This window comes from Lates calcarifer, linkage group LG8 (genome assembly GCF_001640805.2).
Source record: "Lates calcarifer isolate ASB-BC8 linkage group LG8, TLL_Latcal_v3, whole genome shotgun sequence".
NCBI classification, from domain to species: domain Eukaryota; kingdom Metazoa; phylum Chordata; class Actinopteri; family Centropomidae; genus Lates; species Lates calcarifer.
The window spans coordinates 25,644,935-25,661,887 of record NC_066840.1 but is presented as its reverse complement, the minus strand read 5'-3'; the positions used below and the strand labels follow the sequence as shown (position 1 = coordinate 25,661,887).

The following is a 16,953-nucleotide window of genomic DNA, read 5'->3' as shown; positions in this document are numbered from 1 at the left end:
CTGAAGCTGACGCCATATTTATGATGACAGCTTATCTTCATATCTGTGTTTGTGTTGTGGCTGTCAGGACCCCAGACCGTACGTCATTGAGATGGAGTTCAGTCTTGCCATGGCCTTTAGTCCCACTGGGATTTAACTTAACACAAATTTTCCAAACGATTTAAGGGCCCAGACTGAAGGTTAAGATGAGTATATGCAGTCCAAAATCAGGGGTGTGAGGAGGGGGGGGGTTTCAGTGACAGAGAGGTGGTGTCATATTTCTTTAAAAGCACTCCAGAGTTGTACAGAGTTTCCTCAGGGCAGGAGGGATTTTCTTTGTGTTGAGTCTGGATTTATTTGCATACAGCCCTCCTCCTCCCTGCGGATTGGCTGGGGCTCCGCTAGCATGTGGAAACCCACATCCAAACTTTCTCAGTCGGAGCAAAACTTTCCTGAGTAGAGGAGGATGAAGTGAGAGGCAGGACGCCAGCAGCTGTATGAGTGAGTAACAGCAACAGGCAGAGAGAGGCTTCTAGAGTATGAAGAGAGAGAGGATGATATCTTAATTGTAGGTTTCCATAATTGCCTCCTGACCAAATTCTAGGTTTTTTTCTTCTAGGTATTTGCTTTACAAACAGTTTTCTTCACTAGTTTGGTTGTGGTTGTTTGTTTTGTAAGAGGAAATTGTAGATGATTTTGAAGAAAAACTGGATTTGATCATCATTTTATCTGATGTTTGTAACAAACAGACTTGACATTTTTCATTTTGATTTCAAAAGAAACAGTTTAAAAGTTATTCTTAATCTTTAAAGTTTAAAAATTGTCTTTTTCTTTATAGTACTGAGCAGTGACTTTTAGAAATGTCAGTTTAGCCAGTAGACAGGAGATTATTTTTACTTCACATCATTATGCTGCTGGCTCTGCTTCTGGTTCTGAGTCTCTCCTCTGAGGCTTGCTCCTCCGAGCCGTCATCAATAACTATCCAGTACCGGGTTTGGGAGGAGCAGCTGCCAGGAACCGTGGTTGGCCGGCTGGTGGACGACCTCCGACAGAGGGATGAAGGTGGTTCTCTGGAGGATTTCCAGGTGGTGGAACATGGAAAAGCCCTTCCCTTCTCTGTCAACACTCGAGACGGGATCGTCTCCACCCAAGGCCGGCTGGACAGGGAGGAGCTGTGCCGGGGGTCAGACCTTTGTGAGGTGGTCTTCAGCGTCCTCTACAGGAAAAGCGGTGCTGTGAACTGCCTGAGGGTTCGTGTGGAAGTGATGGACCTGAACGACCACAGTCCCAGCTTCCCCAGTCCTCTACATGAAGTGGAGATCTCAGAGACAGCCAGCCTCAGAATGCGAATCCCCCTGGACAGGGCAGGTGGATCCTGATGCGGGGCCCAACAGCCTCCAGACCTACTCGCTATCTGTCAACCAACACTTCGCTCTGGATGTGACGGTCGGTCCAGATGGGACAAAACAGGCAGAGCTGGTGGTTATTAAAGAACTGGATAGGGAGGTTCAGTCGTCCTTCAACCTCACCCTGGTGGCATGGGATAAAGGGAACCCCCCCAGATCTGGGAGCACATTAGTCCGTGTTAATATTCAGGACTCAAATGATAACAGCCCGACATTTGAGGACAGCAGTCCCACTGTGGAGCTACCTGAGGATACAGCCCGTGGGACAACCATCATCAACCTCAAGGCCACTGACCCAGACCAGGGTGCCAATGGAGAGGTGGAGTATTCGCTCAGTAGGCACACACGTCCAGAGGTTCAGAGGCTCTTCTACGTGGATCCACAAAGTGGAGCTGTTAGTCTCAGAGCACCCCTGGACTATGAGGCCCAGCCCTCTTATGAGGTGATCATACAGGCCCGTGATCGCGGGCCCAATGCTATCCCCTCACACTGCAAACTACACGTCAAGCTTAGAGATGTTAACGATAATGCACCAAGGATACACATGACGTGGACTCCACCCAACTCACCTGTAGCGACTGTGCTAGAAGGAGCACAAGAGGACACTTTTCTTGCTCTGGTAATGGTCTCTGATGCAGATTCAGGACAAAATGGTAAAGTGAGAGCACACATTCAGCAAGGATCTGGCCCTTTTCGCCTTAAACGGGTCCAAGGCAACAACTACATGATTGTAACCAACGGCAGCCTGGATCGAGAGAAGGTTATGCAGTATAACATTACGCTCCTTGCCCAGGACTATGGAGATCCTCCTCTGTCTTGTGTTAAACACCTGCCTGTCCATGTTCTGGATGAGAACGACAATGCACCAGTGTTCTCCACCTCCATCTATAAGGCTTCCTTCAAGGAGAACAATGTCGTAGGCTACCATGCTCTCAAAGTTGAAGCCCATGATGTTGACCTGGAGCTCAGTGGAAGAGTGTCGTACTTCATACATAGCGCCAATGATGTGGAAAGTAAAGAACAATCTTTCTCCATTCACCCAACTACTGGTATCATAAGCATCCAGCGCCCCCTGGACTATGAGGAATCCCACACCTACTCTTTCATTGTGGAAGCTGTCGACTATGGTCATCCACCTCTCACCAGCACCGCAACTGTGCAGATTGACATTGAGGATGTGAATGACAACTACCCAGTCATCAAGGAGCCAAAACCCAGAAAGGGCGTGGCCTTTTTAAGTGTACCTGTCAATGCAGACAAAGGGGAGATAGTGACAGAGCTGGGGAATGACATGGAGGAGGTGTCGACCGCTTTTCCAATTAATTACCCAGTCAAAGAAGGACTTGGATTCCTTGCTTCAACCATAAAGGCTGAAGACCCAGACTCAGGGCTCAATGGAGAACTCCAGTACCTAATTACTGATGGAAACCCCTATGGACTCTTTTGGTTGGATCAGGCTACAGGCCAGCTGTTTGTTAACACCACCAATGCTACTGAGCTCATTGGGAAAACCTTTAAGGTGGATATAGCTGTATCTGACATGGGCAGTCCCAGCCTGACCACCAAGGCGACTCTGGAGGTGACTTTCAACAACCTCAAGGACCATCTCAAAAACTCATCACCTGGTAACCGTGGACAACTGAGCTTCACCATGATGATGGCAATCTGTCTGGGTGCTACATGCCTATTGCTCCTGTTGGCGATCGCTTTGGTGACGACGTTCTGCCGCCCTGAGAAACGGGACAACCGGGCTTACAACTGCAGACAGGCTGAATCAACCTACACCCGCCATCCTCGACGCCCACAGAAGAACATCAGAAAGTCCGACATTCAGCTAATTCCCGTCATCCGAGGGCGAAAGGACGAGCTGCCTGAGGACGACAGTGAAGCCCAGCCACTGGCTCCGCCTCCAGTGATGTCAGAGGATGAACAAATGGAGAGACAGTATACCTTAGTGCCATCAGTCATGAACTCAAGCTTCCATTCCCAAGGCTACCCAGAAGGGGATCCCATTCAACCTCTCACCCATATCTGCAGAACCCTTCTGAAACCTGGAAACATTGAACTTGATGGTGCTTTGCCTCTGACGCCCGCCACATCTTACCGGACTCTTCGGAAAGCCAGGAACCCTTCATCATCCTCTTCAGCCTCACATTCAAGCACCTTAAAGCGCAAGGTTCACCCTGCAGGGGAGGAGGCAGAGACAGCAAGTGCAGGGTCCCAGGCGACTCTCAGGAGGCCGAAGACCTCGGAAGGACGAGGGGGGCACGACGCAGAACATCGGCAGATGCTTCGAAACCTGGTTCGACTGTCCATGGCTGCATTTGGAGACTCCATCGAGCTTTCCTCAGCTTCTCCAGAGGTGCAGGTGAGTTGTGGTATCTTACCTCCATCGTTCACAGCAATAAACATTATCTCATCAACCCTGGTACCTTCAGATTGTCAGTTGTGACAGTAGTCATCACATTCACATTTGCTTTCCAGTTAAATTTATTCTTTGATAGCAAGAGTGTAGGGGTCAGTTCTTCTTTAATCAAATAGATTTAAAGTCTTCATGTTTAACAGTCTATTCGCACCGGAGAGAAACTCATCTAAAAACATGCATAAAGTGACAAAATAAAGCTCTAAAGTTATCTAAATAAAAAGTTTCTGGCAGTTACATTCAGAGAACCCCAATAAAATGCATGCAGGGAAGCATGCTAACAAAGTGACAGTCCTTTTAAAACAAACTTAAAATGGAGTTCACTCAGCTCGACATTCATCAAAACTCATTAAATTATGCTGCAAGACTTAAACTCTTGACTGAAGGTCTGAAGTTGTGTTCACGGCAGCAAATGATAACTTTACTGCAAGTTGAATTGACTAATGTATCCATTTACATTGTGTTAATGATTTCACTAAATCTGCATGATGATTTTTTAATGTCGTCTTATTTACATTTTCCACCATAGCTTGAACATTATGGCTAATGCGCCGCTGCTGGCTCTCATTTAAATGTAATTTACTTCCATCTAAAACGTGTGATCACATTTATTTCAACATGTGCTTACAGTTAGTGTCGGAGTAATTAAGTCTACCCCCTGCAGGCTTTGAGATTAATCTGAAGTGAAGTCCATTAGAGAGTAGAGAGTAAGAGTCCTCCCCCAAACCCCCTGAACACACACGCAGACCAGCTTCCTTTACATTTTCCCAGCAGCCTCTCTGCTTTTTCGGCCTCCTGTGTGATGACTTACTCAGACAGCCTGAAGGCTGGAGGGGTGGAGGTGAAGGTGTGTGTGTGTGTGTGGGGGTATAACTAGCTGACGGATGACTGTGAAGCTAAAAAGCAGCAAGTTTACTCAAGTGCTCATGTGTCACAGACAGTAACCACCCCCCACCCCCCAAGAAACTCTGACAGTTCCTTTTCTTTTAAACTAAATATCAGATATCAGATTCATATTGAAACCAGGAGAGGAGGAGGGGGGAGGACTTCTCTGTGGGACGGGGTGGGAGTCTGAGGAGGAGGGAGGGGGGTTTGAGGCCAGCCAAAGTAAGCTGTGATGTGTTTGTAGTGTAAGCTAACACCACTCTGACACGCCGCTCTGTCACTTACAAATGACCCAAAAATCACTTTTACTGAGCCGAGCTGCAGCAGGAGGAAAGAAAAACAGCTCAGACTAAAAACAGCAGCTCAGAGCTCAGAGCCGGATCCTGAACCACAGCAGCGTCTGTCAGACACTGATACTGTATGTACACTCATTTAACCTTCAGAGTGGTGGCGTGGTGACTGAAAACACAATGTAATGAAAGATTCGTCGTCTTGTTTGACAAATTTAGTTTTTGCTTATTGTCAATCTCAGTAAAAACAAAAAAACTCACAGCTCCATTGTTCCCACAAACTATTAATACTAATCAGTGAGCCACACGGTCACACAGGATGACAAATGTGGATTAATCCACCGCTGAAAATAGTCCACAACAAAGGCACTATTTTCTCCTTCTTGCTTGATAAAAAGTGTCTTTAAAAAATGAAACTATATATTTGTTGTTTGTGGTGTTTTTACAAACATTTTTAGTTTTGGTCTTTAATGGGACTTGTTGATACTAAATTAGACCTGTAATATTCTTAAGAATTGAATCTCTGAGTGCCTGATTGAGTCAGAGTCATTTGTCTTATCTGAGTGGATAAAATCATTGATATACTGCACTTTGGTCATGTGAAGCGATAAAATTACAGCATATTGGACAAATATAATAAAGGAATGAAAAGTATGAATGTTTTTACATGAGCCACTGAAAGAATGATTATTTACTTAGTATATTAGAAATCAGTCAAACATTAGTGTTGTAGATTTTTTCAAATTTTAAACATTTCATATAAATGAAGTCGGACATCTTTAGGTCTTTAGAAACTTTCAGACTAGAATTTAAGATGGAGTTCTGTGGGTTTGAACAATGCTTGATCAAAACACGTTTGTACATTTGAAGCCATCATTGGAGATTGTGTCCACGTGCACTGTCAGAGTCATCAAATATTTTTCATAAAGAATCATAAACACATTCACGTACAAGTAACTGTCAGAGTGATGAACGCAGCCCAGAACATCAGAAACATCAGCTGTAGAATCAAACCCAAACCCACGTCACAGAGGGCGAAAGTCGCCGGCAACGCCCGGTGGACGGAGAACAAAGAGCTCGGCCAGGTCCGACATCCTCACGTGAGGCCCATTAAAGAGAGGAAGAGGCCTTTTTCTTTTTACCCAGCATTCCCCTCTCCCAGTCGGCCCAGTTGGCATTTCTCTGGCCTCAGAAGTTTCTCTCCTCCCTTGAGATGGCAGAGGAAGAGGCCTGCTGGAGGAGGAGGGGGATTTACTGTTCACCTCCACCTCAACACACACACACACACACACACACACACACACACACACACACACCCTCCACTCGTCCAAATTTCAGAGTCCATCCTGGAAGGAAACCGGCCAGAGAAGAATAGGCTTTTACGCAGAGGCCACTTCCTGTCGCTGCAGCAGTGTACACGTGCAAAAACACACAGAACACACAAATGTCATGGCTAAAACAAAGTCATATATTAGCATGTGTGAACACACACTCACACACACACCTTCCCCAGTGTGTGTTTCCTCCCTGGTGTGCAGTGTGTATCCGCTGTATAACAGAGCTGTCAGCAGAAAGTTCAGAGCAGTGAGACGGACGCAGCCGCTCTGTTCTCACACTGTTAAACCAACTGATAGAAAGAAAGAAAATGTTCATTCACTCTTTACCTGAGTGACACACACACTGATCCTGAGGCTGGGTGTTAAACAGCACTGTATCACATCTCCAGTATCATGTTTGCAAAGTGCCTCAGGATCTTTTTAATCTCTTACTGTAACAAACTACTGTTAAAAATACCCGAAGCACTGACTCTTCATAATCTGCAGCTCCAACCTGAAAACAGCTGCAGTCTACTCGCTCTGCCACACCTTATTTTTCACAAACTGTTTGGTTCTGATTCTGTTTTATTCAGTTTATTAACATGGATGATCTCTCTCCTTCACCTTCATCCCTCCTGCTCCTCCTCCTCCTCCTCCTCCTCCCTGCAGCAGATCTCCCAGCTCCTCTCCCTCCTCCGGCAGGGTCAGCTGCAGCCCAGGCCGAACTTCAGGGGCAACAAATATTCACATCGCAACGGCAGGTCAGTCCTCCTCCTCCTCCTCCTCCTCCTCCTCCTCCTCCTCCTCCTCTGATGTAGACTCTGAACCACAACAAAGCTGAACCAATGAGCTCCTTCTGCTCTCAGATGAACGTTATGTCATTTCTCTAACCAGCTTTCATTTTAAACACAATGGAGGCTTTTCTTACAGCAGCGAATGTTTACTGCATTTGAAAATGACTTTCTGGCAAAACTCAGTTTGATCTTAAAGAGACTATGTAGTTTTGTTTGGGAGTTAAATGGAGTAAAACAACAAACAAAGCACCTGGTTGATTCTTTCTGAAGGTGCTGGAAGCATCAAAAAGTCCAAACTGATAGAAAAAGATCTCTGCAGGTTTTGAGACTAAACACAACCACAGTCTCTTCATTCTGCAACTCAAGACATTTATAGAGTTTAAAACATGTGGAGACATAAAGCTGAATCAGGAGATTGACATCAGAGGAGAGTGAGAGTGTTTCCCTCCTCTCCTCCATCACTCTCTTCATCATCAGAGGTTTGTTTCAGAGCCAGCTGGCTGCAGGTCTCACACTGTGATCTCTGCTGTGCTCTCTGATCAAAGCAGCCAAACTCTGAGAGCAGGACACACATTTGTCTTAATGTTTGTGAATGTGCAAAGATTCTTTCTACAGCTGGAAACTGCAGAATGATAGAGATGTTAAATCTACTGCTGCTTACAGATTCCTTTTAGTTTTGATAAGCAGCAGTGATTATTTTCCTGATCCTGATCTTCACTTCACCTGGTCACCTGCTTCCAAGGTGCATGCAGAAGGTCAATGCATCAAGATCAAAGATAAGTCCAACCTCACTGGTCTGTAGACGTGCATTCTGGGTAAATGAAGAGCTCGACAGTTAGACCTGGAGGTGAACGAGCTGTCCACACCTTCACCTGAACAATACACTGCATGAACTGTATCTGTCTTTTTAAATGAAGCCAGGTTTGTTTTGGCCTCAGAGGGACTTTTGCTTTCAGTGGACGTGGTGAGAGACGGAGGCTGTAGCTGATAAATGTCTTCTTCTGTGTTTCTGACCGACTGACCTGCTGTGACTGAAATAACAGCAACAGACAAACAGGACAGAAAGTCAAACACTCAGTGTCACAGGAAGAGTGTCTCATAACCCCCAAAGCATTAAGCTATCTGTGTGTGTGTGTGTGTGTGTGTGTGTGTGATGGCAGGTTATAGCAGCTCTGTCTGACTGATTCACAGGAAGCAGCTACCTTAGCGTCGCCGTGGCGATGAGATTAGATCTGACATCACCTTGATACAAACACTGTTTCACTCTGGGGCTGTTTCAACCACTGCTGCACACACACTGACTGAACACACAGCGATAACAGATCAGCAAACAGTCGGATGAATCATTCTGGAGGAGCAATGACAACCAGGCAGAGTGGGCAGGTTCACACACATGATTTTAGTGAATAAAATGTGAGACAATAGTGAAAAAGACCATTGATATTATTCCTGAAGTCACAGTTAACAAACAGTCGTCATGTCTCGTGTAGTAAGAGTTGACTGTCACAGAAAACTGAGTAAATATTCACTTCTGAGGAGCTGCAGCCAGGACGTCATGCCAGGGTCTTATTTAATGATAAATAAATAATCTATAAAGATCCATGAAAAAACCATGAAGTAACTTGAACTGAAAAGCAGTGGCACCATCTCAGAGTCAGATAAGATTTTAATCCTCAGGCTGTGTGGAGTGACTAACTCGTCTGTGAGCTCACCTTTATCTGACCGGCACTTCCTGTCTGAGCCTGCCTGCAGCCACACTCTGATACATCAGCTCCACAGGTTCAGAGGTGTGACTGACTGACTGAGTTGTTGTTTGTGGTTATCACTGGATTTGTCACCTAAAACCTCAGGAATTTATCCACCGTGTTATCTCACGACACCAAACCTCTGGCTCCAAATCTGTAGATTTACACTGGAGTTCTGTCTGGTTTTAACAGGGTTTATGTGTGATAAAGGATAAAAAGGAAGGACTGACCACTACGTGTTCAACTGTTGTTCTTTTAGTTGTTCATCTCTATTTTCTGTAAATTGTTACTCAGTTATGATCCAGGAGAAAAATTTGCCTTGGAAAATGTTTAAATTCTTATTTTTTGAAGTGATTTTAGGATCATATAATATATAATTTTATTGGTCTAATTTGCATGTTCCTCGTTTTTGTTTAAAAAAAAAAAAGTTCCACAATGAACTTTTCTCCTGAGTTCTGTTGTTAAAATCCAGTGAATAGTTAGCTTAAAAAACCAAAGAGGACCTGTAGAGACGACATCAGAAGTTTGTCTTTGCGGTAAACTGCAGTATTAATCCTCTCTATTTTTCTGTTTTTTGTTTTTTATTTTTGGGACAAAGGTGTTATTTCTGACATTGTGTGTGTGTGTGTTGTGTGTGTGTGTCTTGTGCAGGTATGGAGGTCAGGACTGTTCTGATTGGCAGAGCACCAAAGACAGTGGACACGGTGAGAGTGAGGCTGGAGATGTGGACTGGGAACCAGGAAGAGATTCACCCATAGACCCACAACTGGAGGAGGGGCTCAACAACCTGCTCAACAACCCTGGTACACACACACACACACACACACACACACACACACTGCTGAAAGACGTGTTTGTCTGCAAATGTGATTTTGTGTTTCCATGGTTGAAAATCTCCCCAAATAAAAATGTCTCATTAGAAGTCAGTTCAGGTTTCCCTTAAACAACCACTGTAGTTTCATTAGTTTACTAGCTTGTAGCGTTTTGCTTTAATGTTGTGAGTGTGCTATCATGATTACATTAGCTCATGAGGGTCGCTAGCCTGTTTTAGCATGTGTGTTGGATTAGCATTATATTCTTAAGAGTATCTTTCTGTTGTTAGCATGTTAGTGCTGTTAGCTTCATGGTTTTGTAAAATGGTTTTTAAGTATGTTAGTTGTAGCGCGTTAGGATATTAGCATTTTAAGGTTAGTTAGCATGTTAGGATTATTAGGGTTATTAACATGCTAGAATTGTTAGCATGTTTAGCTTGGTTGCGTGTTAGGGTTACTAGCATGTCAAGATTATTAGCACGGTAGAGTTGTTAATGTGTTAGCATGTTAGGGTTGTTAGCATGTTAGGCTCACTATCTTGATACCGTTACTGGTTTGACATTGCTATTAGCATCATAGTGTGTTATCATTATTTTAGTAGTAGGCTAAAGTGACTTTTGTAGTTTTTTTTAGTTGTAACTTCCATGTCATGAGCTTTGCCATCGACCTCTCAGGCTGAATCAGGTGACTGGATGGGTCCAGCTTCATGTCCTCGTGGTATGAAACCATGGCGGCCATCTTTCCCCACAGTTAAACTAAGATATTTTTGCTACCGAAGCTCAAACACACTTGAGGCTTATTGTTTAGCTTGGAATTCCACAGTGGTATGTAGGCCAGCTCTCGCTTTGTGCGACGTCTGAGTGTGTACAGTAGGTTTGTGTGAGTGTTAAACAGTTTCTTCCTGGTATTGTGGCGGTCTGAGCCTCGGGGCGAGCGGAGGGGTTTACCGCCTGACGATGGTCGAGCGAGCTTCACTTTATGGCAGGAGAGAGAGAAACAAAGGAGTGAGTGGGAGTGTGTTGTGTTGTGTGTGTGATGCTTGACTCACCTTCTGCCCTGCAGGCTCTATTATCAGTGTAACTCATACCTGAGTACTATGACCACTGACTGTGTGTGTGTGTTGTGTTGAAGCTGGACGACACATTCCTCTTTCATTTTTCTCACCTGTGACTCCTTCTTCTTCTTCTTCTTCTTCAGGACTGTCATTATGAATCATACAAACACATACCTGTCCCTTTGTTCAGGTCTGAAGATGAGATTATGGTTGTTGAGGGTGTGTATGAGTGTGTGTGTCTTTGTGCGTCTTTACTTCTTTATCTATTGGGACTGTAGTTGTGTTCTCAGGCATCCTGTTGCTAAATACACAACACTCATGCTAGATTTTACTCATTAGAGCACCAAATGTGGATTAATCCGCCACTGAAAATAGTCCCCAACAAAAGAGCTATTTCCACTAATTTGAGATGATTCGTGTAGCAGCTGCACATCACATCCTCCTGTTACTCACTTTACATCATTTATTGTTCTTACACTGACTCACACTGTGAGTTTATAGCCGCCCTCCGAGTAAAATGAGGAGTAAAGTTAGGTTTAATCTCCAGGTTAAACACAGACGTGAACGTTGGACTTTTTTTAAATCTCTGCTGAGACTCGACGTGTTCAGTAATTTGAAGAGGATTGTGTGTTTGGAGGATCTGTGGTGAAATCCTGTCAAAACAAAGGGAGGAAAGGGGGCGGAGGAGGGAGGAGGGGGTGTTTAACTGTGGGGGCGGTCTGCGCCAGACTGGGTGTATACATCAGACTGTGTGCGTTAGTTAATTCCCTGCATCTGTTGGTGGTTAGATGAAGGAGACCACAGCTCTGCAGCTGATCAGCTCAGAGTCAAGAGTAAGAGTTATTCATCTCATGATTCGATTACGATTATCCTGTTAATGATTCGACATCAGTATCATCTGATCTGGAAACAGAAAGGTCTTGTTACCTGTCGTGCAGGTGCAGACATTTCTGTGAAGGTCTTCACAGTGCAACGCCAATAAACAACACAAACGTGGAAAACAGTCGGTTCAGGACAGATTTTTAGGAGTTTGGTAAACAGTTTGAGGTCCTGCTGCTCAGTGATCATGTTGAAATATTCATATTTTCAATCACAATAATCTGCACTGGCCTCCAGTACAGGCTAGGCTTTAATTTAGACTTGAATGAAATCAGGTAGTCTGGTCTGTTGTGGATCAGAGTTTTGATCAGTGTCTCTGCAGGCTGCAGCTTCAGGTTTTTAAAAAACCACACGTTAAAGTTCAAACAAAGAATTTACAGCAAAATAAAAACGATGAAAATGACATAAAGGATAAATGAAAGAATAAACAACGAGGCTGTGTGTTGACATGAGGATTGGCTCAGATATATTTGACATTATCTGTTTAAATGAGGATATTATGTGATATGTTTCTGTGTTTGGCAGAATGGTGTCATGTGTTTTATATTAATGAGAATATAAACTCTGTGTATTGGCCTCTGAACAACAACTTGTCACGCTGTGTCTCTCATCTCACCTCCCTAAAATAATTATGAAGCGTTTCCAGCGACGTGCTGAGCAGATCTTTGATGGTTTTCAGACTAAATTAGATCAGATGAAACTTAAATAGCTCTGATGGGAAATCAAGTTGCTGCAGGAGCAGATAACAACACACAACCAGGAAGAGCGGGATGTAAACAGGATGTAATGAGGAGGAGAGCAGAGAAAATGAGGGTGTTAAACATAAAGAATTGAGGTTTTTGTCACTTTTATGTGCAGTGGTTTGTGTTTTACAGTAAATGAATAAATGAAATGAGACGTGGAATCATCTGGGCTGTGCTTGTTTGTGACTCAGAGACTGGGTCTGTGTGTTTCTGCTCAGACACACCCGGCGTTTACGCCTCTGACACTGACTGGAATGTCAGAGCGAAGGCAGCGAGCGGCCCAGTTGGGGTTTTTTATGGCGATGTGGACGTGATGTTTAGCGTACGGTGGAAACGCGCTGGACGCCACGGATGGCAGGAAAGGCCCGTTGACAGGAGCCAGATAAAACCGCCGCGTCGTTTCCTTCTTTTCCTGCCTCGCTCTCGTCCAACAGACAAAAACTAACAGGAAAACAAAGGTGTTGACTGCAGGGAAAGTCTGAGTGTCTGTGTGTTGGATTTCACACTGACAGACAAACAAGACTTGAAGGTTTGCAGATCATTTCTACAGAAACTCAGAGCTGCGTTTATCTTCACAGTCAAACATCTCCTGTGGATCTTTCTCTCTCTGCAGATGACGTCTTCTCAGAGGTCAACGACCCCTGCCTGGATGGCCAGACTCTCTCTCCCGCTCACCGGCGATTACCACGACAACGTCTTTGTCCCCAACGGGCCTCCGTCCCCTGAAAGCGAGCTTCTACCCCGGGACGGCCTGGACTCCTCGTCCTTCTCCACCTTCGGTAAAAACACAAAGAAGTTTGCTGTCTCCTTAAATAAAAAAAAAACAATCACAGCAGGTCTTTCACTCTGAACAAACACACACCTTTATTCACAACTAATGTCATTTTGTTAAAAAACCTGAGGATCAGACTCAACCAGAATTTAGTTTGTAGTTGCTCCTGTTGTCAACTCGCTGGATGTTCAGTTTATCGCCATGAGGACAAATGAAGGTGGCAACTGCTTCAAATGTCCTGAAATGATGAATCAAACAGCAGTGACGCCTCCTCTTCCTCCTCTTCCTCCTCTCAGGTAAAACTCCAGAGAAGGACGGCCCTCTGGGCGGGGCCCTCCTGTCTGAGGTCAGCACGCTGTTTGAGATGCTGATGACGCAGAAGGCCGACGCCCACCCCGGCCCTAGACCGGACGTCCTGTACCGTCTCTCCGCAGCGTACCGGCGCTCGCTGGGTTTGGATGGCTCCGGTGTGTCCGCGACACCGAGAGGCGGCTCCGGGAACACGGAGAAGATGTCGGGTCTGACGGCATCATCAGGACTTTATCAATAAATACAATCTGAACACTGGAAAAGACTGAGAGCTGAGTGACGCAGCTCAGAACAGGAAGAAACTGTCTCACAAGTTTTCATGACTGAGTGAGGTATGAGGGGATTTTAGAGGCATTAACCGATCAAATACTGACACGATTTAAACTGTAAATAAAAGCACAGTCAGTCTGTTTCTGTACAAACAGGGTGTGTCACCTTCAACACACCTGTAGTAGTCTGAAGGTGAGCTCAGAGCGAGTACCCACTCTGAACCTGGAGCTCAGAGACGGGTTGGTTTTCAGAGCAGAGGCAGGTCAGCAGATGGTTTATAAACTGAGTGACTGAAGAGGGGACGAGGAGCAGGTGCACAGGTGGGTGTGGGGCATCAGGTGACGGGAGGATGACAGGTAGAAGACATGGACAGAATGTGCAGAATGATGGGACTTAAAGTGAATTTAATCGTCACTGATGAAGAGAGAAACTGATCATAAAGCTGCAGAGTACGTCCTGCTATTTCTGTCTCAATCATTTCCCCAGTTTTCACCTGTAACATACTTTGTTTGTCACAGGCTTTAATTTTCACTTTGAATACTCCTTTCAAGTCGTGCTGGAGTCTCCTCCGTCCTGCAATATCCTCAGAGTTTCTGAAACAGACAAACAACATTTTGACGAGTTTCTAAAGATACAAACGATGTTTTAGTTTTGATCTATGAACTCAGATGTGTTGAAAGTGACAGATCCTGTTAAAATGGTGCTATAGCTTCAGGTCAGGTTTAACTAACAGTAAACAAAAGGAATCATTCACAGGAGCAGAGAAAAGACAGAGAGAAAGTGGGATAAATATGGTAGACAGATTTAGTTTCAGGATATTTACTGTGAAAAACAAACAGGACCGACAAAAAACAGACAATGATCTGGAAGAAAAACAGGAAGTGAAGGGAAGAACGAAGCAGGAAGTTCACTAACAAAGAGAAATCAAGTTGATGGTGAATCTGAAAATGTTTCCTAATAACTCGGCCACATTAAGCAGGAACAGGGTCGATCCTTCTTCAGACGGATTCATTCTGTCAGAAACTGTCTGTCCAGATTTTTTTGGCCAACGACCAGGAGGAAATGTCGCTTTGTCTTTGTTTGTGTCGAGACTAAACACCAACACTGAGCTGAATGAAGCAGCTCGGTCTGAACCTCAGTCCAAAGTCCTCAAAGCAGAAACACTTTCAGGGTCACTGTGGGTTTCTTCAAATATTTACTGTTGTCAGTTTGTCTCTTAAATTATTGGTTTAACTTCCAAAGTTCTTATTTGTAGCTTTTTTAAACTGTAAACCAGAGGAGGAGGAACAGCACTTTGTACATAGTCTTCTGTAAAACTTTTTTTAAAGGTTTTGTATCAAGAAAACGTTTGTTTGTGTTATTGGAAGATGGATTCGTAACTTTTTCAATAAAATGTGTTTAATCAAAGAAATTCTAAAAAGGTCAAAAGAGTCATGAAATATAACCTGAGAGTTTAAGTTTGAGGATCTGTCTCTTCACAGTGAGCTGCTGATTGGAGGCTGAATGATGTTTGGTTAAAGTCCTGGAAAACCTCCAGGTTATAAACTCCAGGACGATCCAGGTCCTCAGAGGAAGCTCAGTGTGTGTGGATGTTGACTCAGGTGGTTCCTGTGTGAACAGCGCCCTCTGCTGTTTAAAACACACAGTTACACAGTGTGAGATACAGAAACCTGCATCAGTCCAAATTATCAACAGCTCCACCTTGTGGCGGCTTCAGGTAACAAAGAGTTTGATCCTGTGGTGTTGATGATTCCATGACTGTAGAAATCCTTTTTATACTTGTTTAAAGAAAAAAAAGGATAACCATCTTTCACAGTCACATAAAGACGTCAGAATTAAACAATCATCAGGTTATTTTATTGTTTTGAGTCATTTCATGGAGAATTAACTGTTAAATCATCTTCATCTTTGAACACTACAAAAGAAAATAGGAAACACTTTCCACATTCACCTCAAACTTCTGCAGTAAATACTCACACTCTGTGAATACATGTGAGTCCTAACAGCCTATAAACTGTATCAACTGTTTTTGTCGACATGTAGGTTTGTTGCTGGAACACTGAAGTGTCAGTAAACCTAAATTAATATAATTATTGTTGCTGTCACTGTTTTATAGGTCAAAACACAGCCCAGCAGTTTCTGAAGCAGTAACTACATTTAATCTGTTGAGTTCCCTTGTTTTTCGACTTTTAAACTAACGTATCTCAGTCAGAAACAAATGAAGCTCTACAGTCACTGACAGGGAGGAGATACATGTGTTCAAACCAGGTTTATTTCACAGCAGAGTAAATCAACCAAAGGAAAAGCAGAGTCAAAGAGTTGGAGGCTTTTAAAGCCTTTGTCAGTCAGTCAGGTCCAGGTGAGTCAGATTCTCTCTAACGATCGTTCAAAGACTCACCACTGATACTCTGATTATTCTTTAATATTCACCTCTATACATCATATTTCCCTGGTAAAAAGTGCTTGTCTTGTTTTTTTAGTTTAGTTAGTTACATTTTCCATCCAGTATTTTTCTATTTTTAGGTTTTCATTATTTCCTATGGACCTTGAGATTCTTAGTAAACTCAGTCTGTCAGTGTGAGTAGAGGGTTGTCAGAGATATTTAGATTCTTTTCAAGCCTGTTGTATTGTTTGTTGTTGAAAATATTCTTCATGTATCTTTAATAAGAAGCAATCCCATTGTTTTGTACTTCAGTAGCTCTTTGAAATACAGATTTATCTTTGGCTTGACTTGTTTTTCTTTAAGATGTGGATTAAGAGAACTGGAATCTGGATCCTTGGACCGATTTTTCTCTAGTCTTTTCTACTTAAACCACTCTCATTGATAGATATGAGGTATTATGAATTTTCCATGCCAATATTTTCTGTTTACAGGCCTCTACAGATCTTTAGATCCACTGATCGAGCTGTTTCTGTTGCAGGAGTTCAGCTCCTTCTTCATCCAGTTAAAATCCAACAGGAGACGTCCGACGAGCTCTGAGCTTTTCTAATGATCTCAGTCTACAGAGGAAACATTAATTTAAAAGACAAACTGGTCCAGTTTAGATTTAGAGAGAAACAAAAAGAGCAAAACAAACACTTTTCTTCCCCCACAGATGGAGAGTAAACAGGTAGGAGAGGGAGCAGCAGCCCTGTGGTAGGAAATGGATCTGGAAGCTGCTAATGCACAGTTTGCTATTAAATGTGCCACCTGTGAGTTACAGAGCGCGAGAGGAGCCGAAAAATCCAATAAAAACTCGATTAAAACAACACTAGTATTTTATTTGTAAACCCCAAT

General features: G+C 43.7%; 1 protein-coding gene across 1 annotated transcript; it reads left to right on the top strand.

The window, feature by feature from the left end:
- The first annotated feature begins 398 nt into the window (after window positions 1-398).
- On the top strand, window positions 399-16,400 carry pcdh12 (protocadherin 12). Its single transcript, XM_018663100.2, is given in 7 exon segments — window positions 399-1,346; window positions 1,348-3,753; window positions 6,968-7,059; window positions 9,489-9,640; window positions 12,939-12,964; window positions 12,966-13,104; window positions 13,394-16,400. Coding segments are annotated over 7 exon segments (3,528 nt in total). The 5' UTR covers window positions 399-887; the 3' UTR covers window positions 13,648-16,400.
- Window positions 16,401-16,953: the final 553 nt, after the last annotated feature.